This window comes from Bos taurus, chromosome 14 (assembly GCF_002263795.3).
Source record: "Bos taurus isolate L1 Dominette 01449 registration number 42190680 breed Hereford chromosome 14, ARS-UCD2.0, whole genome shotgun sequence".
NCBI classification, from domain to species: domain Eukaryota; kingdom Metazoa; phylum Chordata; class Mammalia; order Artiodactyla; family Bovidae; genus Bos; species Bos taurus.
The window spans coordinates 2,533,428-2,552,772 of record NC_037341.1 but is presented as its reverse complement, the minus strand read 5'-3'; the positions used below and the strand labels follow the sequence as shown (position 1 = coordinate 2,552,772).

Sequence of the window (19,345 nt, the reverse complement as noted above, 5' to 3'; positions counted from 1 at the left end):
CCTCTTGTGTGCCCGGGTCTAGAGCCTTCCACTCTGCTGGCAAGGCCTGTGCTCCCTCAACTTCAGGCTTCACCTGTCTCGGTTCCCCCTGGGGGTTTATCCAGTCACCATTGGCTGCAGAAGCCTCTGGGGCCCAGGCCTACCCAGCTCCAGGCTTTTACTAAGACCAGACTTCCCAGGGGCAGGATGAACTGGGGTGGGGCAGGGGGACGTGCAGGAGGCCCCACTGCTCACTGCCCACTGTGGGGAACCAGGAAAGCCTCCCTTTAAGGGGAGATGGCACCCCCCCCGCCGAGCTGGGCTCAGGGGACCCTCTTCCCACCCAGGGGTTGTAGCAGAAGTGGGGTGGAGGGCATCCACAGGGGCCTGTGGACAAAATGGGGAGCTGTGAAAAGCCAAACCCACCCAGAGCCCCTCCTCAAGTGGTGCCATTCAGAGACTCGCAGACGGGCGGGCAGGGGCCCAGCTCTGCCCAGGGTCTTTTACTCCTCTCCCCGGTCATATTGAACAACACCAGTGAGTCTGCAGTTGCTGTATTTTTTTCAACCCACCATCCAAGTTGTGGGGCCTCCTGGGTGCAACCCCAGGCCTGTCCCGAGGGGCTCACAGTCTATGGGGAATGGTGGGACAGCCTGACGAGGGGTGGGGGGCCTTGTTTGGCAGGCCCTCGAGGGCCAGGTCACGTGGCGGTCCCAAGGCAGGGGATGTGGGGAGAGCTCTCTGGGTAGAAGCTCTGCCTGGGCCACGTCGGGAGGACCTGGGAGGGCGCGTGGGGGGAAAGGCAGGGGGTAGGCTGGGCGGGGCTGGACCTCCTGCTGGAGAGTGGCCAGCTGGGGGAGACCCTAGGGAGGACTCTAGCAGGGAGGCTCTCTCAGGCGAGGGAAGGGGCCACCCCCACCATTGCGCAAGTGGAAAAACCAAGGCTGGGAGGGGAAAGACCCGCCGAAGCTCAGGTGGGTCTTCAGGGGCTCCCTCGGAGTCTGGGGACCTCTTCTGGACTCAACCTTCCAAGGGGTCTTGGAGGAAGGTTTTACTACCCATTTTACAGATGGGACAGCTGAGGCTCAGAGTGTTGAGACCCTCACCTCAGTCATTCAGGGTGGGCCAAGCCCACCCGGAAGATCTGACTGAGCCAGGCCGGTTCTGCTGCCAACCCCAGGTGCCAGCCCTGACGGGGCTCAGGAGGCTAGAGACGGGGATGGAGGGTGACTTCGAGTCCCCTGGGCAGAGGGAGACCAGCCAAGGGACCTCTTCCCCACCGTCAGCCTCCCAGTGACCACGGAGCTCTAAGCCGGAGACAGACTGAAGCCTGCGGGGTCGCCATGGTGGGTGACTCCACTCAGCTGTGAGCCCCCAGGGTCATGGGTGCCTTGGGAGTGCCCACTCAGCACCCAGGACATCGGCGGGCCGTGGTTTGGGCTCCAGTCACCGGGAAGCCACCTGGTGGCCACAGTGGGAGTCCCTGCCCAGACTTCACAGTTTGTCTCTGGGGGACACACCGTCTGTGCCCACCCCCTGGCCTGCCAGTGTCTCCGGGGGGCCCATGGGATGGTGGGCAGGGAGCGCAGAGGTGTGACGCTTCTTTGTTGAATCTAGATCTTTCTTTCAAATGGAAAAATGTCATGTAGCCAAGCTCTGTGCAGACAGGGCAGGGCTGCGCCGTGTGGTGGGCACGGGGGAGGGGGACGGGGGGGCGGGGCGGATGACAGCTGGAGGTCACCGCGGTCTGGCTGTCATCTTCTGAAGGAAGGAGGCCTGCCTGCTGGCGAAGTCTCGGACGCTGGGTTCGGGGCTCTTTTTGAGATCCTCAAAAGCTCCAGGAAAGGAGGGACGAATCAGAGGTACCCTCCACGCCCCGTCTGCCCACAGCCCTGGTGGAGTAGCACCCTCCTTCCCACATGGGGTGGGGGCAGTTGGGCACCCAGACCCCACCTCCTCGGCCTTCCAGGCCTGGGCACTCCCTTTCCCTACCCTGCCCGCTGTGTTTGGGGGCCCGTGCTCCCTGCTGACATGGATAGGGGTGGATGGAGTAAGGATGATCCCTTACTGCAGAACAGCAGCTTTGTGTCCACGTCACTGACCATCTGGGACACGGCCCGGGGGTGGTAGCAGATGGTATAACCTGTGTGACAGACAAGGAGCATGCCGGCTAGTGGGAGGGGGCTGCTGAACCTCTCCCCTCTTCCCTCTCTCCCTCTCCCCCTCCCTGGCATAGGGAAGGGAGTTCTCCTGTGTGAGGGACCGCTGGAAAGACAGGGCCAGAACACAGAAGGGCCCGGCCCAAAGAACTGAACCCCTGAGACCCCCTCAGTTGCCCCTCTCCTCGCTTGCCAGCGGAACCCACGTTCCAGCTGCAGTGGAGGAACGGGTGAGGGTGAGGGTCAGGGTGCTCAGGCAGGGCAGGCCTGGGGGTCCCTGAGCCCGGCCCCCCGCCCTGCTCACCTATGAAGAGTGCCGCCCAGGTCTTGATGTGGTCATGGCGGCTGTGCAGGTAGCTGAGGGCCTGCGCCAAGTGGATGCCAAACTCCTCCTGGCTGTGGCTCATCTGGGGAGCACGTCTCTGTCACTCACTGGGGCCAGAGCTGGCCGGCCCCAGGGACCTGGCGGCCAGCCTCCCGTCCCCTCCCCGCTGCGGGCCCTCACCAGGCAGTTCCAGAGGAAGTGGCGGGCGCTGAGGCCCTTCTCCCAGGCCAGCGTGCAGAAGAGGGTGTGCTGCAGCCGCCACCGGAGCAGCACGGAGCAGCGGTAGAAGGCGAACTTGGCCTGCTGCGGGACGGCAGGGAGGGCCGGGCGTGGGCGGTGGCTCTGAGGAAGCTGCAGCGGGCGCGGCCCTCCTGGGCTCCCCGGCTCCTTCCCGCTGCCTTCAGGCTGCACCCTGAGCCCACTCGCCTCCCTGGCCAGCACCACGGCCCCGCTGGACTGAAGGTAGTGTTCAGTCCCTATCCGCTTGGAAACTGGCTGCTTGTTTATCCCCCCAGTGGCCGGGAGCTGCAGGAAGGCTGAGCAATTCTTAATGGCCTGGTGCGGGGCACTGGCTGGCACACGCAGGGCTCAGCCCATATTTCAAGTTCAATGAACCACCTGCACCCGAGGACATGCCTGGCGCTGGAGACACAGCAGTGAGCAGGACAGACGGTGTCCTGACCACAGATGCACAGCCACACATGGACATGTGTGTGCACACAGGGAGGAGCAGGAACCCAGGGAGGGGCTGGCCCCGCGGCCCAGGGGGTGTCCCTGGCTCTCAGCAGCACCCTGCCCGCCGTGGGGCCCCAGCCCCGCCAAGGCGAAGGCGCGGCGCAGGCACTGACCGTGACGACGGCGGGGCAGGGGTCCTTCAGGCGCAGGAGCAGGGGCAGCATGCTCTGGTGCACCTGGGCTCGCAGCCCGCCCAGCTGCCGGCCTGCCACCGACGCCACCAGGTCCCCGAACAGTGCCACGGCCGCTGCCCGGACCCCGTCCCGCTCCTGCAAGACAGAGGCTTGGAGCCCAGCCAGACCCTCCTTGGGACCCTCCACTCAGGCGGGACGTGGGGCCCAGTACCCTCAGCAGGACTCCTTCATCGGGGCTCCAGACTCCAGGAACAGACCTCAGCCTCCCCCCTCAGACAGGCTCTGGGGCAGGGATGCACCTCCCCCTCAGACAGGGCTCTGAGGCAGGACTCGGCCTCCCCCCTCAGACAGGGCTCTTGGAAGGACTCAGCCTCCCCCCTCAGACAGGGCTCTGGGCAGAACTCGGCCTCCCCCCTCAGACAGGGCTCTGGGGCAGGGATGCACCTCCCCCTCAGACAGGGCTCTGGGCAGGACTCGGCCTCCCGCCTCAGACAGGGCTCAGGGCAGGGCTGCACCTCCCCCTCAGACAGGGCTCTTGGAAGGACTCAGCCTCCCCCCTCAGCCAGGGCTCTGGGGCAGGACTCGGCTTCCCCCCTCAGACAGGGCTCTGGGCAGGGCTGCACCTCCCCCCTCACACACCTCTCGGGGCAGGGCTGTGCTTCCCACCTCCGCCAGCTCCTGGGGAGGGTCACAGCCATCCTCAGGGACCTACACTCATTCCTCTCTCATGCCTGTGGTTGCATCCTGACAACCCAGGTGTCACGGATGCTGACTTGGGAGGGCAGGCTTATCCCTCTGACTTGCCCTGAAGGAGAATCTGTTATCCACAGGGGCTCATGAGTCAGGAGGGTGGGGACGCATGGGGCTGAGATGAAGGTTGGCATTCAGCTGAAGGTGCAGGGCGAGTGCCAGCGGCAGCCCCTGGCCAGCCCACCTGTGCCACACAACGCCACACACCCAGGGAGCTGCCCTGCCCCTCCACCTCCCTGCCCCAGTGGGACAGCGGCCTTCGAGGAAGGGAGCCAGGGGAGGCGCTGGAGGGCCACGAGATGGGGTGCCCGCCCCTCCTGGGTGCACTCACGTCATCGAAGAAGGAGCGGGTGTTGATGGCAATGCTGAGGCCCTGGGCCTCCGTGCTGTGTGCGCCCAGACGGTGTAGCACATCCGACACGGTGCCCATGACGCGCACCAGCACCTGCCCGCTGCTCTGGAAGAAGCCGTTGAGGAAGGGCGGCAGCTGTCCGCGGAGCAGGCTTCCCTGTGGGGGCGGGTGCCGGTGGGCCATGTGAGCCGGGGCTGGCTCCCTCTGCAGCCCCTTTCCAGACCCCCATCCATGCCTGGGCACCCACGCTGTACCCACCCCACTCCATCTCGCCCTGGCTCTGCCGTCCAGGGAGACGTGCTCCTAGCCCTGGTCTGTCCCCCGGGAGTTGTGGACAGACGGGACAGGGTTCCTCTCTCTGAGACCCTGCGGTCCTCCTGGGGTCAGGGGAGCACTAACCCATGTCAGTCAGCTGCCAGGGCCTTCCTGTCTGTCCCCTTTCTGGCCAGAGGGCCCCCCGCCAAGTCCTGGAGACCAACTTTCCCTTCCTCCGCCTGACCCTGCCTTTGCCCCTATTCCTGGCTTCCCCAGGGGTCAGAGGGGTCTTGGGGGCTAGACAAGACAAATTTGGTTGGGTGGGTGCCACTGAAGTCTCTGGCATCTCATGTCGCAGGGAGGTGGGTGCACCAGTGGTGACCCCAGACCTTCTAAGTGGCAATGACCATTTCCCAGCTTTACATTACTTTAAAAAGGAAAAGCTAAGTTCCTTTTCCACAAGTTCTTTCTGCTCCTCTTGGGTGCAGTGTGAACTGTCTGGATGAACTGTCAGGAAGTGACATGTCAGCAAATGAACAGTTTCTACCATCAAAGACCTTATCAGGGACTCCTTGTGCAAGCTAGGCTGGTTTTGCAACTTTCAAACAAGTTTTCGGCAGCTTCATTGGGTTCCTAAACTCTGTCTGGTTCTACAATATTAGATCTGTTTTCAGCCAGTGAGTCACTTAACAGCACAAACCCTCTCTGAGCACCACCTGGGTGCTGGGATGCAGGTCCGACCACCGACTGGACCAGCGGGGCAGATTTCTAACGGCAACGACACAAAAGCCCTGTGCACCCGGCCGCTCTCCGGGGCGTCTATCACCGCTCCCGCACCCGCTTACCTTCTCCGGGTGGAAAAGAATGTTCCCTAGGCCCTGTAGGCTCAGCACGCGGATCTCGGGGCTGGGGTCCCTGAGGCTTCGCACCAGCACGGACAGGGCGGCCTCTTTGGGGAGCACCTCCAGCAGGGTGGGGCTGTAGAGGAACTGGGAGCCCCCGGGCAGGCGGGTCAGGCCTGACAGCCTCTCGTAGGGGGCCTGTGTCTGTGGGATCTGGACTCTAGGACCAGGGCTGGGGCTCGGGGAGGGTGGCTGACCTGCCCCTCTCTGGGTATCTTGGTTAATGAGTGTTTGAAACCCAGTGCCAAGCTGCTTCAATCCTTCAGTGCATAGCTGGGGAAACGGGCCCAGAGGGGGAAAGGGCCTTGTCTGAGGTCACACAGCGAAGCTGGGAACAACATACTCAATGCAGCCTGGCTCATAGGGCACCTGGAGACCCAGCCCCATGGAGGGAGAGCCAGATTCACTACAGGGGTGGTGTGTGGAGTCACACCAGGCTCTGTCCATTGTGGAAATGACAAAGGCCCCCACCTGTCTGGCCATGGCCCAGCTCTCAGCCCCAGGGCCCGGTATACCCAGTGCCTGTCTGGCTCCAGCCATTGCCCTCTCAGCTTCACCGTTCCAGGGGTGAGACCCCAAGACATCAGGGCTGGGGAGGAGAGAGACGGTCCCCCAGGATGCAGGTGGAGAGGGGCCTAAACCAGGAGCCCCCGACCATGGGCCCCGAGGAGCTGGGAGTGGGAAGGCGGGGTGTGAGGAATCTGTTGGTCAAGGGAGGTCCTGGTGGGTTCAGCTGGAGACAGGGTGCAGGCCCCCACCTCCGTGAAGATGATGATGGCCGCCTTCCGCTCCCGCTCCTCCCGGCTCTGCAGGTTGGGCAGCAGCTGGAAGGTCAGCGCCTTGATCTGCCTGCACTGGTTCTGCACCATGGCCCTGGGTGCAGGGTGAAGGCGGGCAGGCTCGTGGGCACAGCCCCTGGCCACCCTCCTGCCACCACCCACCCAGGGGCCCGGTGGCCAGAAGCGTTGCTGAGCGGAGTGGGCATGCCTCTGTCTGACCTTCTCCTGCTCCTTCTGCACCCACTGGCGTGGGCCAAGCGTGGGATGAACAGAGGAGTGGACCTGGCCCTGGTCCCCTAGGAGCCTCCGGCCAAGACGGGGGCTAGGCGTCAGGCAAGAGGTCTGCATTCTAGGCTCCCAGGGTGTGCCAGTGAGCCGCGCCATCCGTACCCTGGCACCCTGTGTGCACACGTGTGAGTCCTTGGGGCTGTGCTCATGGCAGGTCCTGGGGGTCGCTGCAGTCCGTAGCCCAGCCTCCTGGGCGGGGCTGACCCAGGACGGGCCCCTTCCCCTGGCCCCACCCCGCCCCTACCTGGCGAGGAGGCCCACGCCCTGTGGGTAGGTATGGATGGTGGCAAAGAGGTCCCAGGCGCCCTGCAGCTCCATGTAGGCGAAGTCCTGCCAGTGCCTGGTGGTGGACAGCAGGCTTTTCAGCGCCTCCAGTGACGTGCTGCTGGGGAGCAGAGGGGTCACTGGGCAGCCTCGGCCCCGGGGAGAGTGCCCACCTGCCCTGGGTGGAAAGGTGCCTCCTGGCTTCCGTCCCTGCTCCGGGCCTGGCAGCACCAAGCCTCCCTGGGGCAGCTTGCTCCTGCCCTCCTTCAGCAGAAATGTTGGGGTGTAGGATGGGTAGGGGCTGTCCTGGGATGGGGGTGGTTCCAGGGGGAAGCTCCAGATAGGCTAGGCGCATGGTCAGTGGGAGATGCCTGCAGCTGGCTTTTCAGGGCTGAGGCTGAGAGGACAGGGCTTGAGAGAGAAGTAGAGATACCAGGGGACCAGTGATTCCCCAAGTTGCAGGGTGGAGGGGGTCTGACTGAGCCTTGACAGACTGTGCTATTTGGATGTGGGACTGAGAATGCAGGGGGAGTGGACGGGGTGGGAGGGCAGCTGGGGGTGTGGCATTACGGGAGCCCAGAGAGTGCTGGGACCCTGAAGATGCAGGAAACCGGGTTCCGCTGGCGGCGTGTTTGTGTGGGCTCTAGACAGTGTGCCAGACTGCAGCAGGGTGAGACCGCCTGTGGGTCAGGGACTGTGCTGCCCGGGGGCCCTGTCCTGCTCACACAGCCCGGCCAGGGCCCGCAGAAGCAGAGTCCAGCCAGGCTCCGGGCTCCACGCCTGCGCGGTGCTGCCGAGCCACAGGCCCAGGGCTGCCCCAGGCCCCGCAGGGCCGAGGGCCCAGGAATAGTTCTCTGTCTGTCTCCCCGCCCAGCCACCCGCGCCTGGTGGCTCCCCCTGACCTGTGAGCGGCCCCCGGAGCGAGGCTGTCAGCTCTGACCAGGGGCCAGCCACTCTGATCAGATTTGCAAAACCCGATGTGAAGGGATGAAATGCCACTCCGTGAGTCCCCGGTGGTGCCCGCACAAATGTCAGCGGGCCTGTCCTCTCGCCCCAAGCCGTGCCACCAAGAAGTGGCTGAGTTTTTGGGGTCACTGGTCTCAGCCGGAGTGACGACGGCTTTGGGGGAAGGGGGCTCCGGGCGGAGTGGCATTTTGTCTGCTCTGTGAGGACTCTTGGAATCTTCTGGTCCCGGGGCACCGTGGGGTCACTGTGCCCCACAGCCGCACCAGGGCGTCCTTGGGGCTCCCTTGCTGATTCTCGGGGTGAATGACCTCCCTTGTGGGGACCCCTGGCCTTGCACCAGGACCTGTGTCACCTGAAACCCACGCAGCCCCGTGACCAGCAGACGGCAGAGCCCCTGGGGTCCAAGGCCAGCCGCGCAGGACTCCCCTCCCTTCCTGCTTCGCCCTGGGAGGCCGGGGGCAGAGGGCCCTGAAGATGAGGCGGGGCCTGGAGGGCAAGGTGCGGAGGTGGGGAGCCTGCGGGGTCCGCCCGGAGCTGGGGCTTCCTGTGCGTCAGCACCCTGGGACGCGTCCCCAGGCTGATGAGGGACTGGGGCGAGACTCTTCCTCTCCAGCTGGAGCCCCGCCGCCGGACGCGAGCCTCCGGAGGCAGTGTGGGGTCTCCTCACGCTTCCACGTCTCTCCAGTGCCGACCAGGTCTTGTCACTCCCTCGGCATGGAGCCCCCATGACTCCCCCCGCTTCAGGGTCCCCTCCTTCCTGTCTCTCCACTTTGGGGTCCCCCTGCCTGGAAGGCTGTCCACCCTTCCTTCCCCACACGGTGACCTCTAACCATCTTTCAGATCTGTGCTCAGAGCCGGTCCTCAGAGACCCACAGGTAGGGGCACCCCTGTGTCTTCTCCTGCGAGGCTCTGCCTCACCTCGGGGCCCTCTCCAGGCATCGTCACCGGGCCGTCACCGGACCCTGTCTGCATTTCCATGGGGCTGAGCTCCTGAGCGCATGGATGCCTCCCTGCTGACAGCACGCTCAGGGGCACAGCACACACTGTCTGTATTCATTAGTAAGAGTGGGGCCCCCAGTACACTTAGCAAGTTTCGACCGAATGATCCACGGTCTGTTAATCCTTTCCTCTTTTCGACCTCAGAGCGGGAGGGCGGCCAAGGCTGAGGGCAGGGAAGGAGGCGGGTCCGAGCAGGACTGTGGGGACTCCAGGCTGGGGCATAGCACCTCCCCATCCATCCCTCCCTGCTCAGGGATCCCAGCTCACTCCCTGTGACGTCACAACTCACCGCGAGTCTGAGGAGTCAGGGGGCCCCCAGGGCCCGAGACCACAGCACCCCAACTGGACAAATCCAAGAGAAGACAGGTGGGCTGGGGTCCTGACTTCCAACCCTCAACTGAGGCCCAGAGTGTCGGCCGCTCGCCCAGGGTCGCCCTAGCATAGAGGCTGCCCAGTCCTCTGTTGCTCCTGACCCTCCCAACACCTAGGGAGGGACCAGCCCCTTCCACAGAAGAAGAAACCAAGGCTGTGAGATGAGCGACCAGCCTGGAGCGCTCACAGCAGGGTTAGGAGGCGATCTTGGATCTCAGATCCAGGTTGCACACCGCATGTTATTATTCATTGCTGATTTGTTACTTGTCAACTGCCAAAACCTAGGGCTGCGAATACAGTTTTAAATAAAAGAGCTTTAAATTAAACTTAAAGCTTTAAGTTGAAAAGAAGACTAATCAGGAAGTAAGAAACAAAAGGAAGCACCTTGTGTCACAGTGAGAGATTACTCAACAGTAACTTCATATACTCTCAAGAGAGTCCCTTGGGCTACAAGGAGATCAAACCAGTCCATCCTAAAGGAATTCAGTCCTGAATATTCATTGGAAGGACTGATGCTGAAGCTGAAGCTCCAATACTTTGGCCACCTGATGCGAAGAATTGACTCATTGAAAAAGACCCTGATGCTGGGAAAGATTGAAGGCCGGAGAAGGGCCTGACGAGGATGAGATGGTTGGATGGCATCACTGACTTGATGGACATGAGTTTGAGCAAGCTCTGGGAGTTGGTGAAGGACAGGGAAGCCTGGCCTGCTGCAGTCCATGCAGTCGCAAAGGGTCGGACACGTCTGAGCGACTGAACTGAACTGAACTGAACTTTATTTACAAGCTTCCTGGCAGCCAGGGCAAAAAGGGAAATATGTTGGCTTATACCTCTAAGTGGTTGATGGGCATGTCTTTGGAATGAGGAGAAATGAGATGCTCCGTTAGAGTTAAAGAGACTCAGCCCATAATGGATGAAACAAGAGGAATGAGAAGTCCTTCGTAGGGTGGGATGGACATCGACTTGAGAAGGAGCTGGCTGAGAACTGACCAAAGCAGGAAATGTCTCTACAAGAAAGGGGTTCTGCTCATCAGAGATGCACAGGAAGGGGAGGGTCCCACAGTCAGGGCTGGAATGGGTGCTTGTGTCCTGGCAGGAAGTGGAACCAAACCCTCACTTGTTGGTCCCAGGGGCCAGCCCAGCTCAGCAGGATGCCAGGAACCTCAGAGGCCCAGGACTAGCCTGACTCTGCCTTAAGTCTTGCATGGCTGTCAGAGGTACGGCTGCAACCCCTCCCCCCAGTGCTCTCGGGGGCAACCACAGGCCAGTGGGCCTCTCAACAGCTGCGCCCAGATTCCTCCTTGGCACCCAGCTCCCTTGATCCTCTGCATCCTCCAGGCGTCAGACTTGGGACTGCAGTGCTCTGCTTACACTCTGAGGCCTCTCCCGCCCTCTGAGGCCTGGGAGCGGCTGCAGACCTCCTCAATGTCCTTGACGGCTGGCCAGCATCGCTGCTGACTGGCCTGCCCCACTCCCGGGTCCCTGGGGATGGTACCAGTACTGTAGCTGTCCTCTGGGGAAGGGGGCCCAGGTCCCATCCTAGCTCCAGGGAGGGTGTGGACCCAGACCTGCTTAGTAGGAGTCCCACCTGCCCCTGTGGCCAAGGCGATTGGTTCAGGGGTAAGTGTGTGAGCTAAGCTGGGCCCATCAAAGCCGAGGGACTGAGACCAGGGTGCCGGTCTGTTCTGTGGTTGCTGGACCCCCACCCTTCTCTTCAGAAGAATCAGCCCAGAGAGAAGCCAAGACCCGAGAGATGGAAGGGGAGGGCTGATGCTGCTGGAGCATCTTGGTACAGCTGGCTCTGAGCAGAAGGCCCCTGACTCCCCAGTGAGATGACAGACACCCTTGCTCTCCGGAGGAGAGCCCTACATGAGACAGACAGACGTCCCTGCTCCCCAGAGCCTCCATCATACGGGGCACAGATGACAGCTGTAGGTGGGAGAACATTAACAGTGAGGAGCAGGACTGCTGTTGTACGGAGGTGGCTGGGAGCCACAGGAGGTGAGGCCGTCAGGAAGAACGTCCTAGGAAGAGGGCACAGCAAGTGCAAAGGCCCTGAGGCAGGAGCGTGGGCTCCGAGGAACGGCAGGAAGACGCTGAGGCTGGAGAAGAAGGTTCATGTAGAGGATGACGATGTGTGGCAGGAAATGAGGTTCTGGAGGTGATGGGGAGCCAGATGCAGGGCCACTGGACTGCTGGAAGGATTCAGCCCTCCTTGGAGTTAAAAGAAGGGGAAGAGGAAGGGAGGGTTCCAAGCACAGGTGAGGCCTGATCTGACCTGGGGTGGAGGGCAGCAAGGAGGGGGCAGGGGAGGAACAGGTGGAGGCTGGCCCCATGGGGGCAGGGGAGGGAAGCTGATGGATGGAGGCGGTTCATCAGAGCTTTCTCCTAACCCTCCTATTTCGGGGAGGAGAACGTTTTATTAGCTTATTAGGGAAGATTCATGCATTTTGTATGGTTGATTTGAATAAAAAAGAACTTTATGCACATTCGAATTCAGAAGCAATATGAGAGAAGTGACATTTTTTTTTTTCAGTGATGTGCCTTGGGGAGAGCTGTTCAAACTGACAAATTGTGTGAAGCACATCATAATACAAACAAATGAAAAGAGTCAGCCCCAGCGGTTTTTAAAGACTCGCTTAATGGATTTCTCAAGATGCACCCTCGTGCAAGGGAAGGCCAGGCGGCCAGCCAGTGCCACCACCCGAGTGAGGCGTGGGGCATGGACCCTCCCGCACGAGTCCTGTCCACATGGTCAAGGTGCGGGCGTGGGGGAGGCTGACAACTGTCCACGACCTCAGAGCCAGAAGGCGTCAGGGTCGAGCACCCTGTGCAACAGCATCTGGTGGGCATCTGCCTGCAGGGCCAAGTGGTCGCTGGGCAGACACCCCTGCCATTCTATGGGCTCTAGGTCGGCAGCACACAGACACTCTGTGTGGCTTGGGGAAGCCTCTGGCTCGCTCCGAGCCTGTTTCCTCATCTGTCAAAGGCGAAGGCAATATTCGTCTCAGAATCCCCGCAGGGACCACATGTGGGTAAGATCCGGTGCACTGTGCCGGCCCCGGGAGTCCCTGTGGGCCAGCTGCCACTGGGCATCCTGGCTGCCAGGCACCCACAGTCCAAGGAAGTGGGACACCCACCTGCCCTCCACGCTGACTGCTGGAGGCAGCCGTGTTTGGAATCACATCTGTTGGGGATCCAACTGTGTCCCCAGAAACCATCCAAGGTACCCAGGAACATAACCTCATTTGGGTCTTTGCAAATGGAATCAAGTTACGATGAGGTCAGGGTGGCCCTAGTTCACCAGGACTGACGTCCTCATAAGAAGAGAGCAATCGAGACAAGAGACACACGGTGAAGCTGGAGGCAGAAACTGGAGGAGGCCGTCTACAAGCCGGGAGCACCCAGGAGGCGGGAAGGAGCCTCCCCTGCAGGTTTCGGAGGAGTGCGGCTCTGCCAACCTTGGATCTGGAGCGCCAGCCTCTGGCACCGTGCGAGAATACCCGCCTGCGGCTCTAAGCTGCCTGGTGATGGAGCTCTGTCCTTCAGCCCTGGGAAGCCCGCACACCGCCTCTCTGGGGCCCGGGCCTTACCTCTGGGGGCTGAACAGGGCGGTCTCCTGGGCCTCCTTGCCGGGCTGGGGCTCCTCGGGCAGGTTCAGCTCCAGGAGGTAGTGCGTCTGGGAGAGGAGGGCCAGGAGCAGCTCGGGAAAGGCCTCCTGCACAGCCTGCTTGAACTCGCGGGCGAACTGCAGCTCGTGCAGCGTGTTCATGGCCTGCGGGGGTGGCAGGGGACGCTGAGGGGCCGGGCTTCCCACAAAACCCACTGCCGACCTCACCTCCCTGTGCCTGCCTGCTGTCTCCGGGACCACAGCCAAGTCCCCGTGTGAGACGTACCTCTGGGGGTCGCGGCCTGCTCTCTGGACCCTGCATGCTCCCCACCCGCCCCCTCCCATTGCCGGCCCTGCAGGTGGGTCCTCCAGCCCACCATCCCAGTCTGCTCTGCCCTCCGCCCTCAGTCACTGCCTCGTGCCTGGCCCCTCCGCCCTGTGGGCTGTGCTCCCTGCAATGCCCCCAACACAGAGCCTGGCACATGCCCGTGAATGAATGCTGGGTGGGGGACACACGGTCCTGGAAGGGGGAGCTACCAGACAGCAGCCCCAGGGCCTCCCACACCTGGAGAGGGGCCTTGGGTCCAGAATATTCTCAAGGTGGGGGGGATGACAAGAGGAGGGCGGGACCCAGGAAGGCCGCCCTGCTGACCCCATGCTGAGTCTGGTCTCCAACAGGGAGGTTCTGGGTCTGGGGGTGTTGAGGGGCCAGGCTGATGGAGGGCTGGCATGGAGACAGGGTGGGCTTCCCCGAGCACCGAGTGTGGCTGTCACACCCCTCGGCTGGGGGCAGCAGCTTGCCTAGGAGGCTCTGCCCACTGCTCAGGGGGCTAGGGGGTGCAAGTGGGTTCTCAGCCCTGGATCAAACAGGGCTGGGGCACAGCTGCAGCCCTGTCAGAGTCCAGCCCAGGTGAGGCATGTTAGGAAACAAGCCTCCTGCTCCGGGGGCTGTGCAAGCAGGGTCTAGGCTTGTGGGGAAAGCTAGGGGGTGGGGTGGGGAGTGGGTGTGGACTTCTACAGGAGGGTGGGAGCCTCTGGAGGCAGCCTACAAGATTCCTCCAGAACCCTATTATGGGGGCAGATTCACGAATCTCTCCATGCCCTTCCTCACTGCCTACACCTGGCGGGAGGGGTCCAGGGCCCTCGGTCGGGAAGTGGGGAGCTGGGCCTGGACCCAGGGTCAGCTCCCGGCTGGGGCCACCTCGGAGGCCCCCTTGTCCAGGCCAGGCTGGGCAGGCCAGGGCTTTCACAGCCTGAGTATGGGGCTCCCCCTCCCTGGGGCCTGGCACACGTGGTGGGTGCCTCACACCCATGTGTGACTGAACACACTCGAGAAGGCAGCTGGGATGGCACCGGGGTGGTGGGGCAGGGACTCACGGCCAGGGAGCGCAGGTAGGCCTTCTTGGGCTGGGGGCTGCTGCCGCTGGTCCTAGTGGGCAGGGGCCGCTTCTGCAGCCAGCCCAGCAGCACAGCCAGCACCAGGTGGCTCACGGGTTGCTCGGCACCCAGGGCCCTCCACAATCGGAAGGCGTGGCTGCAGGCAAAGGGTGGTGTGAGGGCGGCACTGAGACTCCGGCCTGCCCAGCCTAGGTCACAGCAGCAGCCACAGTGCTCAGGGCTCAGGTGCCTGCAGTGGGGTGCCTGGGAGGAAGCCAGGCTGGTCCTGAGCTGAACCCTGGCAGGATGGGTGGGTGAGATGGGGGAGGGGCGTGAGGGCTGGGGCCTGGACAGCGGTGTGTGCGGCCCGGGGGCTGCAGCAGAGGTGGGGCTGGCTGCCCTGGCCCGTGGTCCCCGGTCTTCCCTCTTTCAGGCCCCTCTCATCCCAGTGGCAGACTCTGTCACCCTCCATGGCGCCTAAGTACAGTCAGGATAAGTCTAGCTGATACCCAAAGCTATCACCCTCTGACCCCTGCCCTCTGACCTCCAGCACCTGCCTGCCTTCCCTCCTCTCCTGCCTCTGGGCCTCCTCACAGGGCCTGTTCCCGCGCAGCCTGTAGGGCTTGCCATACAGTGGACGTTTCCTTCTAGGCCTGGGTTTGCTGGGGGCTACCAGCTCCCTGGGGCCTGACCTGGGCCAACTTAGGGGCCATCACTGGTGTGTGTAGGGCTTTGCAGAGTCCTTGTGCCCATTTTGCATGTGAGGAAACTGAGGACTAGAGATAAGGTGTGCCCTGATCAGGGCCCTGCCTCATAACCGGGAGCTGGTATTGGAGGTCAGGTGTGTCTAGTCCCATGGCCTTTCTGCCTGGTCTTGGGGTGTGGCCATCAGGGAAGGAGTGTAAGTGGAGATGAGGCCTGAGGTCAGCCCTTCAATCCCCGAGCTAAGAAGTCAAGGGACAGGAGGGAGCAGCCAGGAGGCTAAGCAGTAGCAGCTGGGGAGGTGTAGGGAGGGTCAGGCAAGTGTGGGCCTGGAAGCCACGTTAAGGAAGCGTTCCCAGCCCAGAAATAAGCCCACACAGACGTGCTCAACTAATTTATGACAAAGGAACTAAGAACATACAACAGAGAAAGACAATCTTTTCAACGAATGGTGTTGGGAAAACTGGGCAGCTTCATGCAAAATAATAAAATCGGACCTCTATCTTACCCCAAATACAAAAATTAACTCTAAATGATTGAAGACTTGCATGTAAGACCTGAAACTGTGTAACGCCTAGGAGAAAACATAGGCGGTAAGCTTTTGACGTCAGTCTCGGCAATCAGTTTTTGGATCTGACACCAAAAGCAGAGGGAACAAAAGCAAGAATCAACAAGCGACGGCATCAAACTGAAACGCTTCTGCCCGACAATGGAAACCATCAGCAAGATGAAAGGCGACATAGTAAACAGGAGGAAACATTTGCCAGTCATACTTATGAAAATGGGTTTTAATATCCAAAACATATGAAACACACACACAACTCAATTTCAAAAATAAACAAAAGCTCCCCACGCCGTCCAATTAAAAAATGGGCAGAGGATTTGAACAGACACTTTTCCAAAGAAGGTATACGGATGGCCAACAGGTCCATGAAAAGATGCTCTGCGTCTCTCATCATCAAGGACACGGGAATCAAAACCACAGTGAGCTGTCAGCTCACACCTGTTATCAAAGCGGCGGGGAATAATGAGTGCTGGCCAGGATGTGGAGGAAATAGAACCCTCACACTCTATTGGTAGAAATGTAAATTGGTGCAGCCATTATGGAAAACAGTATGAAGATTCATCAAAGCGCTAAAAATCAGACCACCACATGGCCTCACTTATGCGAATTTATATGAAGAATATGAAAACACTAATTTGAAAAGATATGTGAGCCCCCATGTTCATAGCAGCATTATTTATAATTGCCAAGACATGGAGAAGAAATAATTGCCCATCAACAGACACACGCAGGCTGTTGTTGTTCAGATGCTAAGTCATGTCCAAGTCTTTTGCAACCCCTTGGACTGTAGCCTGCCAAACTCCTCTGCCATGGGATTTCCCAGGCAATAATACCGGAGAGCGTTGCTATTTCCTTCTCCAGGGGATCTTCCCTGACCAGGGATCGAACCCACGTCTCCTGCATCAACAGGCAGATTCTTTTCCACTGAGCTACCTGGGAAGCCCTATATGTGTGTATGTGTATGTGTGTGCATAAAATGAAATATCATTCAGCCGTAAGAAAGAAGGAAATCTTGCCATTTGAGATAACGCGTATCAGCCTTGAGGGTATTATGTTCAGTGAAATAAATCAGAGACAGGAAGACCAATACCACATGATCTTGCTTATACATGGAATCTAAATGAAACCAAAATCCAACCCAAAGAAACAAAACCCAAGCTCCTCTCTACAGAGAACAGGTTGGGGGCTGCTAGACATGCGGAGTCGGAGGTAGGCGAAATGGGGAAGTGAACCACAGGGACGTAATACAGTGCAGGGCGACTGCAACGGTCAGCATTGTCCTGCGTATTTCCAGCTTTTGCCACGTTACAAGTTCTCGTCACAAGGACACAGATCTGTAACTAGGAATGATGACGACTAGACTTACTGTGGGGATCGTTTCACACTCCCGCCCCCAACAAAAAAGAAATAAGAAAGAGTTCCTAGGGGGTGAGAGTGGTTGACATGAAGACATAGAAGAACCTGAAAGCTTATCAGAAAGTGACAGAAGCTAACCTAAAAAGGCTACGCAGGATGATTCCAGCTCTATGACATCCTGGGAAAGGCAAAACCATGGAGACAGTCAAAAGATCAGAGGTTGCCAGGGTTTAGAGGAGGGAGGGATGAACAGACAGCGCAGGGGGCGGGGGCCACGAAGCTATTCTGTTTGATACTATGATAGTCAATACCTGTCATTGCACATTTGTCCCATAGAATGTACATCCCCAAGAGCGGGCTGTAATGTAAACTATAGACCTGTTAATAATAATATAGCAATATTGGTTTATCAAGTGTAATAAGCCTACCACACTGAGGCAAGATGTTACCAAGAAAAGAGCCTGGCAGGAGAGGGAAGTAGATGGGAACTTTGCAACTTCTGCTGAATTTTTCTGTAAATCTAAAACAGCTCCAAAAAAAAGTCTATTAAAAAAAAAAAAGTGGAAAGAGACATACAATACAATCCTAAAGAAAGAAGAACTGATGTTACTAGATTTAGGTTAGATAGAGAATCTAGACCTAAAAATCTACATTAATATAAGGCCAGTGAAAAAAGTCTTCAAAGACTATATGCATCGTGATGCTCTTTATATAAATTATAGAAACTGCAAATAAAATGTTTTAGGAATGTGTTTGGATGCAAACACAGTGTATAAAATGAAAGAAGAAGAATGGAGACCCTTGGGTGGGTGAGCAGGGGATGGAGCCAGTGCGGGCGGGCAGCCTGGTCCTCAGGCGCAGCTCGTAACCAGGGCCCCGGCTTCTGTCCCGACGAGGGCCTCCCAGGTGTGCATCTGATTGCCGAGAAGAATCCCTGTTCTACCTAAAGAACTAAATTAAAGAAAGCCGGCCACACCCAGAGCCAGGGTGGGTGAGCCAGGGTGACAAAGCAAGGGTTACTCCCGGTCCAGCTCTGAGGGCCGGTCCAATAAAACAGTCGCCCTAGGGTGGGCGAGGAAAAAGAGAACGAGGAAGCTTGGCGATGATTCTGAAGTTTACGGAGAAAGGCAAAGGGCCACGAATGGCCAGGACAGCCTCGCAGGAGGAGGGGGAGGGGGAGGAGGAGGAAGGGGAGGCTTTCTGGCTCAGGGAGGTGAATCGTTCTAAAGTTGTAGGAATGAGAACGTTGGGTGCTGGCCTGGCCCAGGTAGCAGTGCTGGGCAGAGAGCCTGAGGGCAGGGCCCTGCACATGGCCCTCAGCTGGGCGGTCGGTGGGATGAATGAGGAAGGCAAGGCCTAGGGCTTTTTTTTTGCCTGGCCATGTGACATGTGGGATGGTAGTTCCTCGAAGACAGATTGAGGGCCCCCTGAATTGGGAGAGCAGTCTTAACCACTGGACCACCAGGGAAGTTCCCACACTCTAGAACTTTTATAAGGTAACGTCTGAGAATAAATGATGGACCTGGGAACTCCTCTTCATGAAAGGCCCTAGTGAGGGAGAGACAGGAAAACTGCAAAGTGGAGAAGATATGTAATATAATAATCAACAGAGCCCTTGTACCCAGATTACGTAAAGAATTCCTAGAAATTGATAAGAAAAAGAGGGACAACCCAACAGAAAAATCTGTAGGATACTTGAACACGCATCCCAAAGAAGATGCCCCAATGGCCAAAAATTGCATGAAAAGATGTACAATCTCATTATTTAATCAGAAAACTGAAAATTAACATGGAAATATGATTAATACCACTCACCAGACTGACTAAAAGTTTGATGGTTGGCTAAAAGATTGATGTTAAGTGTCAGTGAAGACGTGGAGTAACAGGAACTACATACATAAAAATACTGTGGGTGTGAGAGGTGGTTTAAACATGTTGGGAGTATCTTGCATCATGAGATAGCATATTGAAAAGCAGAGACATTACTTTGCCAACAAAGGTCTGTCTAGTCAAGGCTATGGTTTTTCCAGTGGTCATGTATGGATGTGAGAGTTGGACTGTGAAGAAAGCTGAGCGCCGAAGAATTGATGCTTTTGAACTGTGGTGTTGGAGAAGACTCTTGAGAGTCCCTTGGACTGCAAGGAGATCCAACCAGTCCATTCTGAAGGAGATCAGCCCTGGGTGTTCTTTGGAAGGAATGATGCTAAAGCTGAAACTCCAGTACTTTGGCCACCTCATGCAAAGAGTTGACTCATTGGAAAAGACTGTGATGCTGGGAGGGATTGGGGGCAGGAGGAGAAGGGGACGACAGAGGATGAGATGGCTGGATGGCATCACTGACTCGATGGATGTGACTCTGAGTGAACTCCGGGAGTTGGTGATGGACAGGGAGGCCTGGCACGCTGCAATTCATGGGGTCACAAAGAGTCGGACACGACTGAGCAACTGAACTGAACTGAACTGAGGTGAGTGACAT

At 58.9% G+C, this 19,345-nt stretch overlaps 1 protein-coding gene across 5 annotated transcripts in view; it reads right to left on the bottom strand.

Moving 5' to 3' along the window:
- Nucleotides 1–517: 517 nt before the first annotated feature.
- LOC100298420 (maestro heat-like repeat family member 5) overlaps nt 518–19,345 on the bottom strand; it is a 60,592-nt gene continuing 41,764 nt past the window's right edge. For 3 of the 5 annotated variants that reach the window (XM_059874401.1, XM_025002001.2, XM_059874404.1), the window contains 11 exons: nt 14,247–14,403; nt 12,853–13,034; nt 6,903–7,043; nt 6,350–6,464; nt 5,535–5,678; nt 4,414–4,590; nt 3,312–3,467; nt 2,644–2,766; nt 2,443–2,545; nt 2,048–2,122; nt 518–1,814 (listed from right to left, as the gene is read on the bottom strand). In XM_059874401.1, the coding sequence (XP_059730384.1) occupies nt 1,717–1,814; nt 2,048–2,122; nt 2,443–2,545; nt 2,644–2,766; nt 3,312–3,467; nt 4,414–4,590; nt 5,535–5,678; nt 6,350–6,464; nt 6,903–7,043; nt 12,853–13,034; nt 14,247–14,403 (1,471 nt within the window). In that variant the 3' untranslated portion in view covers nt 518–1,716. The remainder of the gene's footprint in view (nt 1,815–2,047; nt 2,123–2,442; nt 2,546–2,643; nt 2,767–3,311; nt 3,468–4,413; nt 4,591–5,534; nt 5,679–6,349; nt 6,465–6,902; nt 7,044–12,852; nt 13,035–14,246; nt 14,404–19,345) is intronic. The other 2 variants (XM_059874402.1, XM_059874403.1) reach the window with 2 other exon arrangements.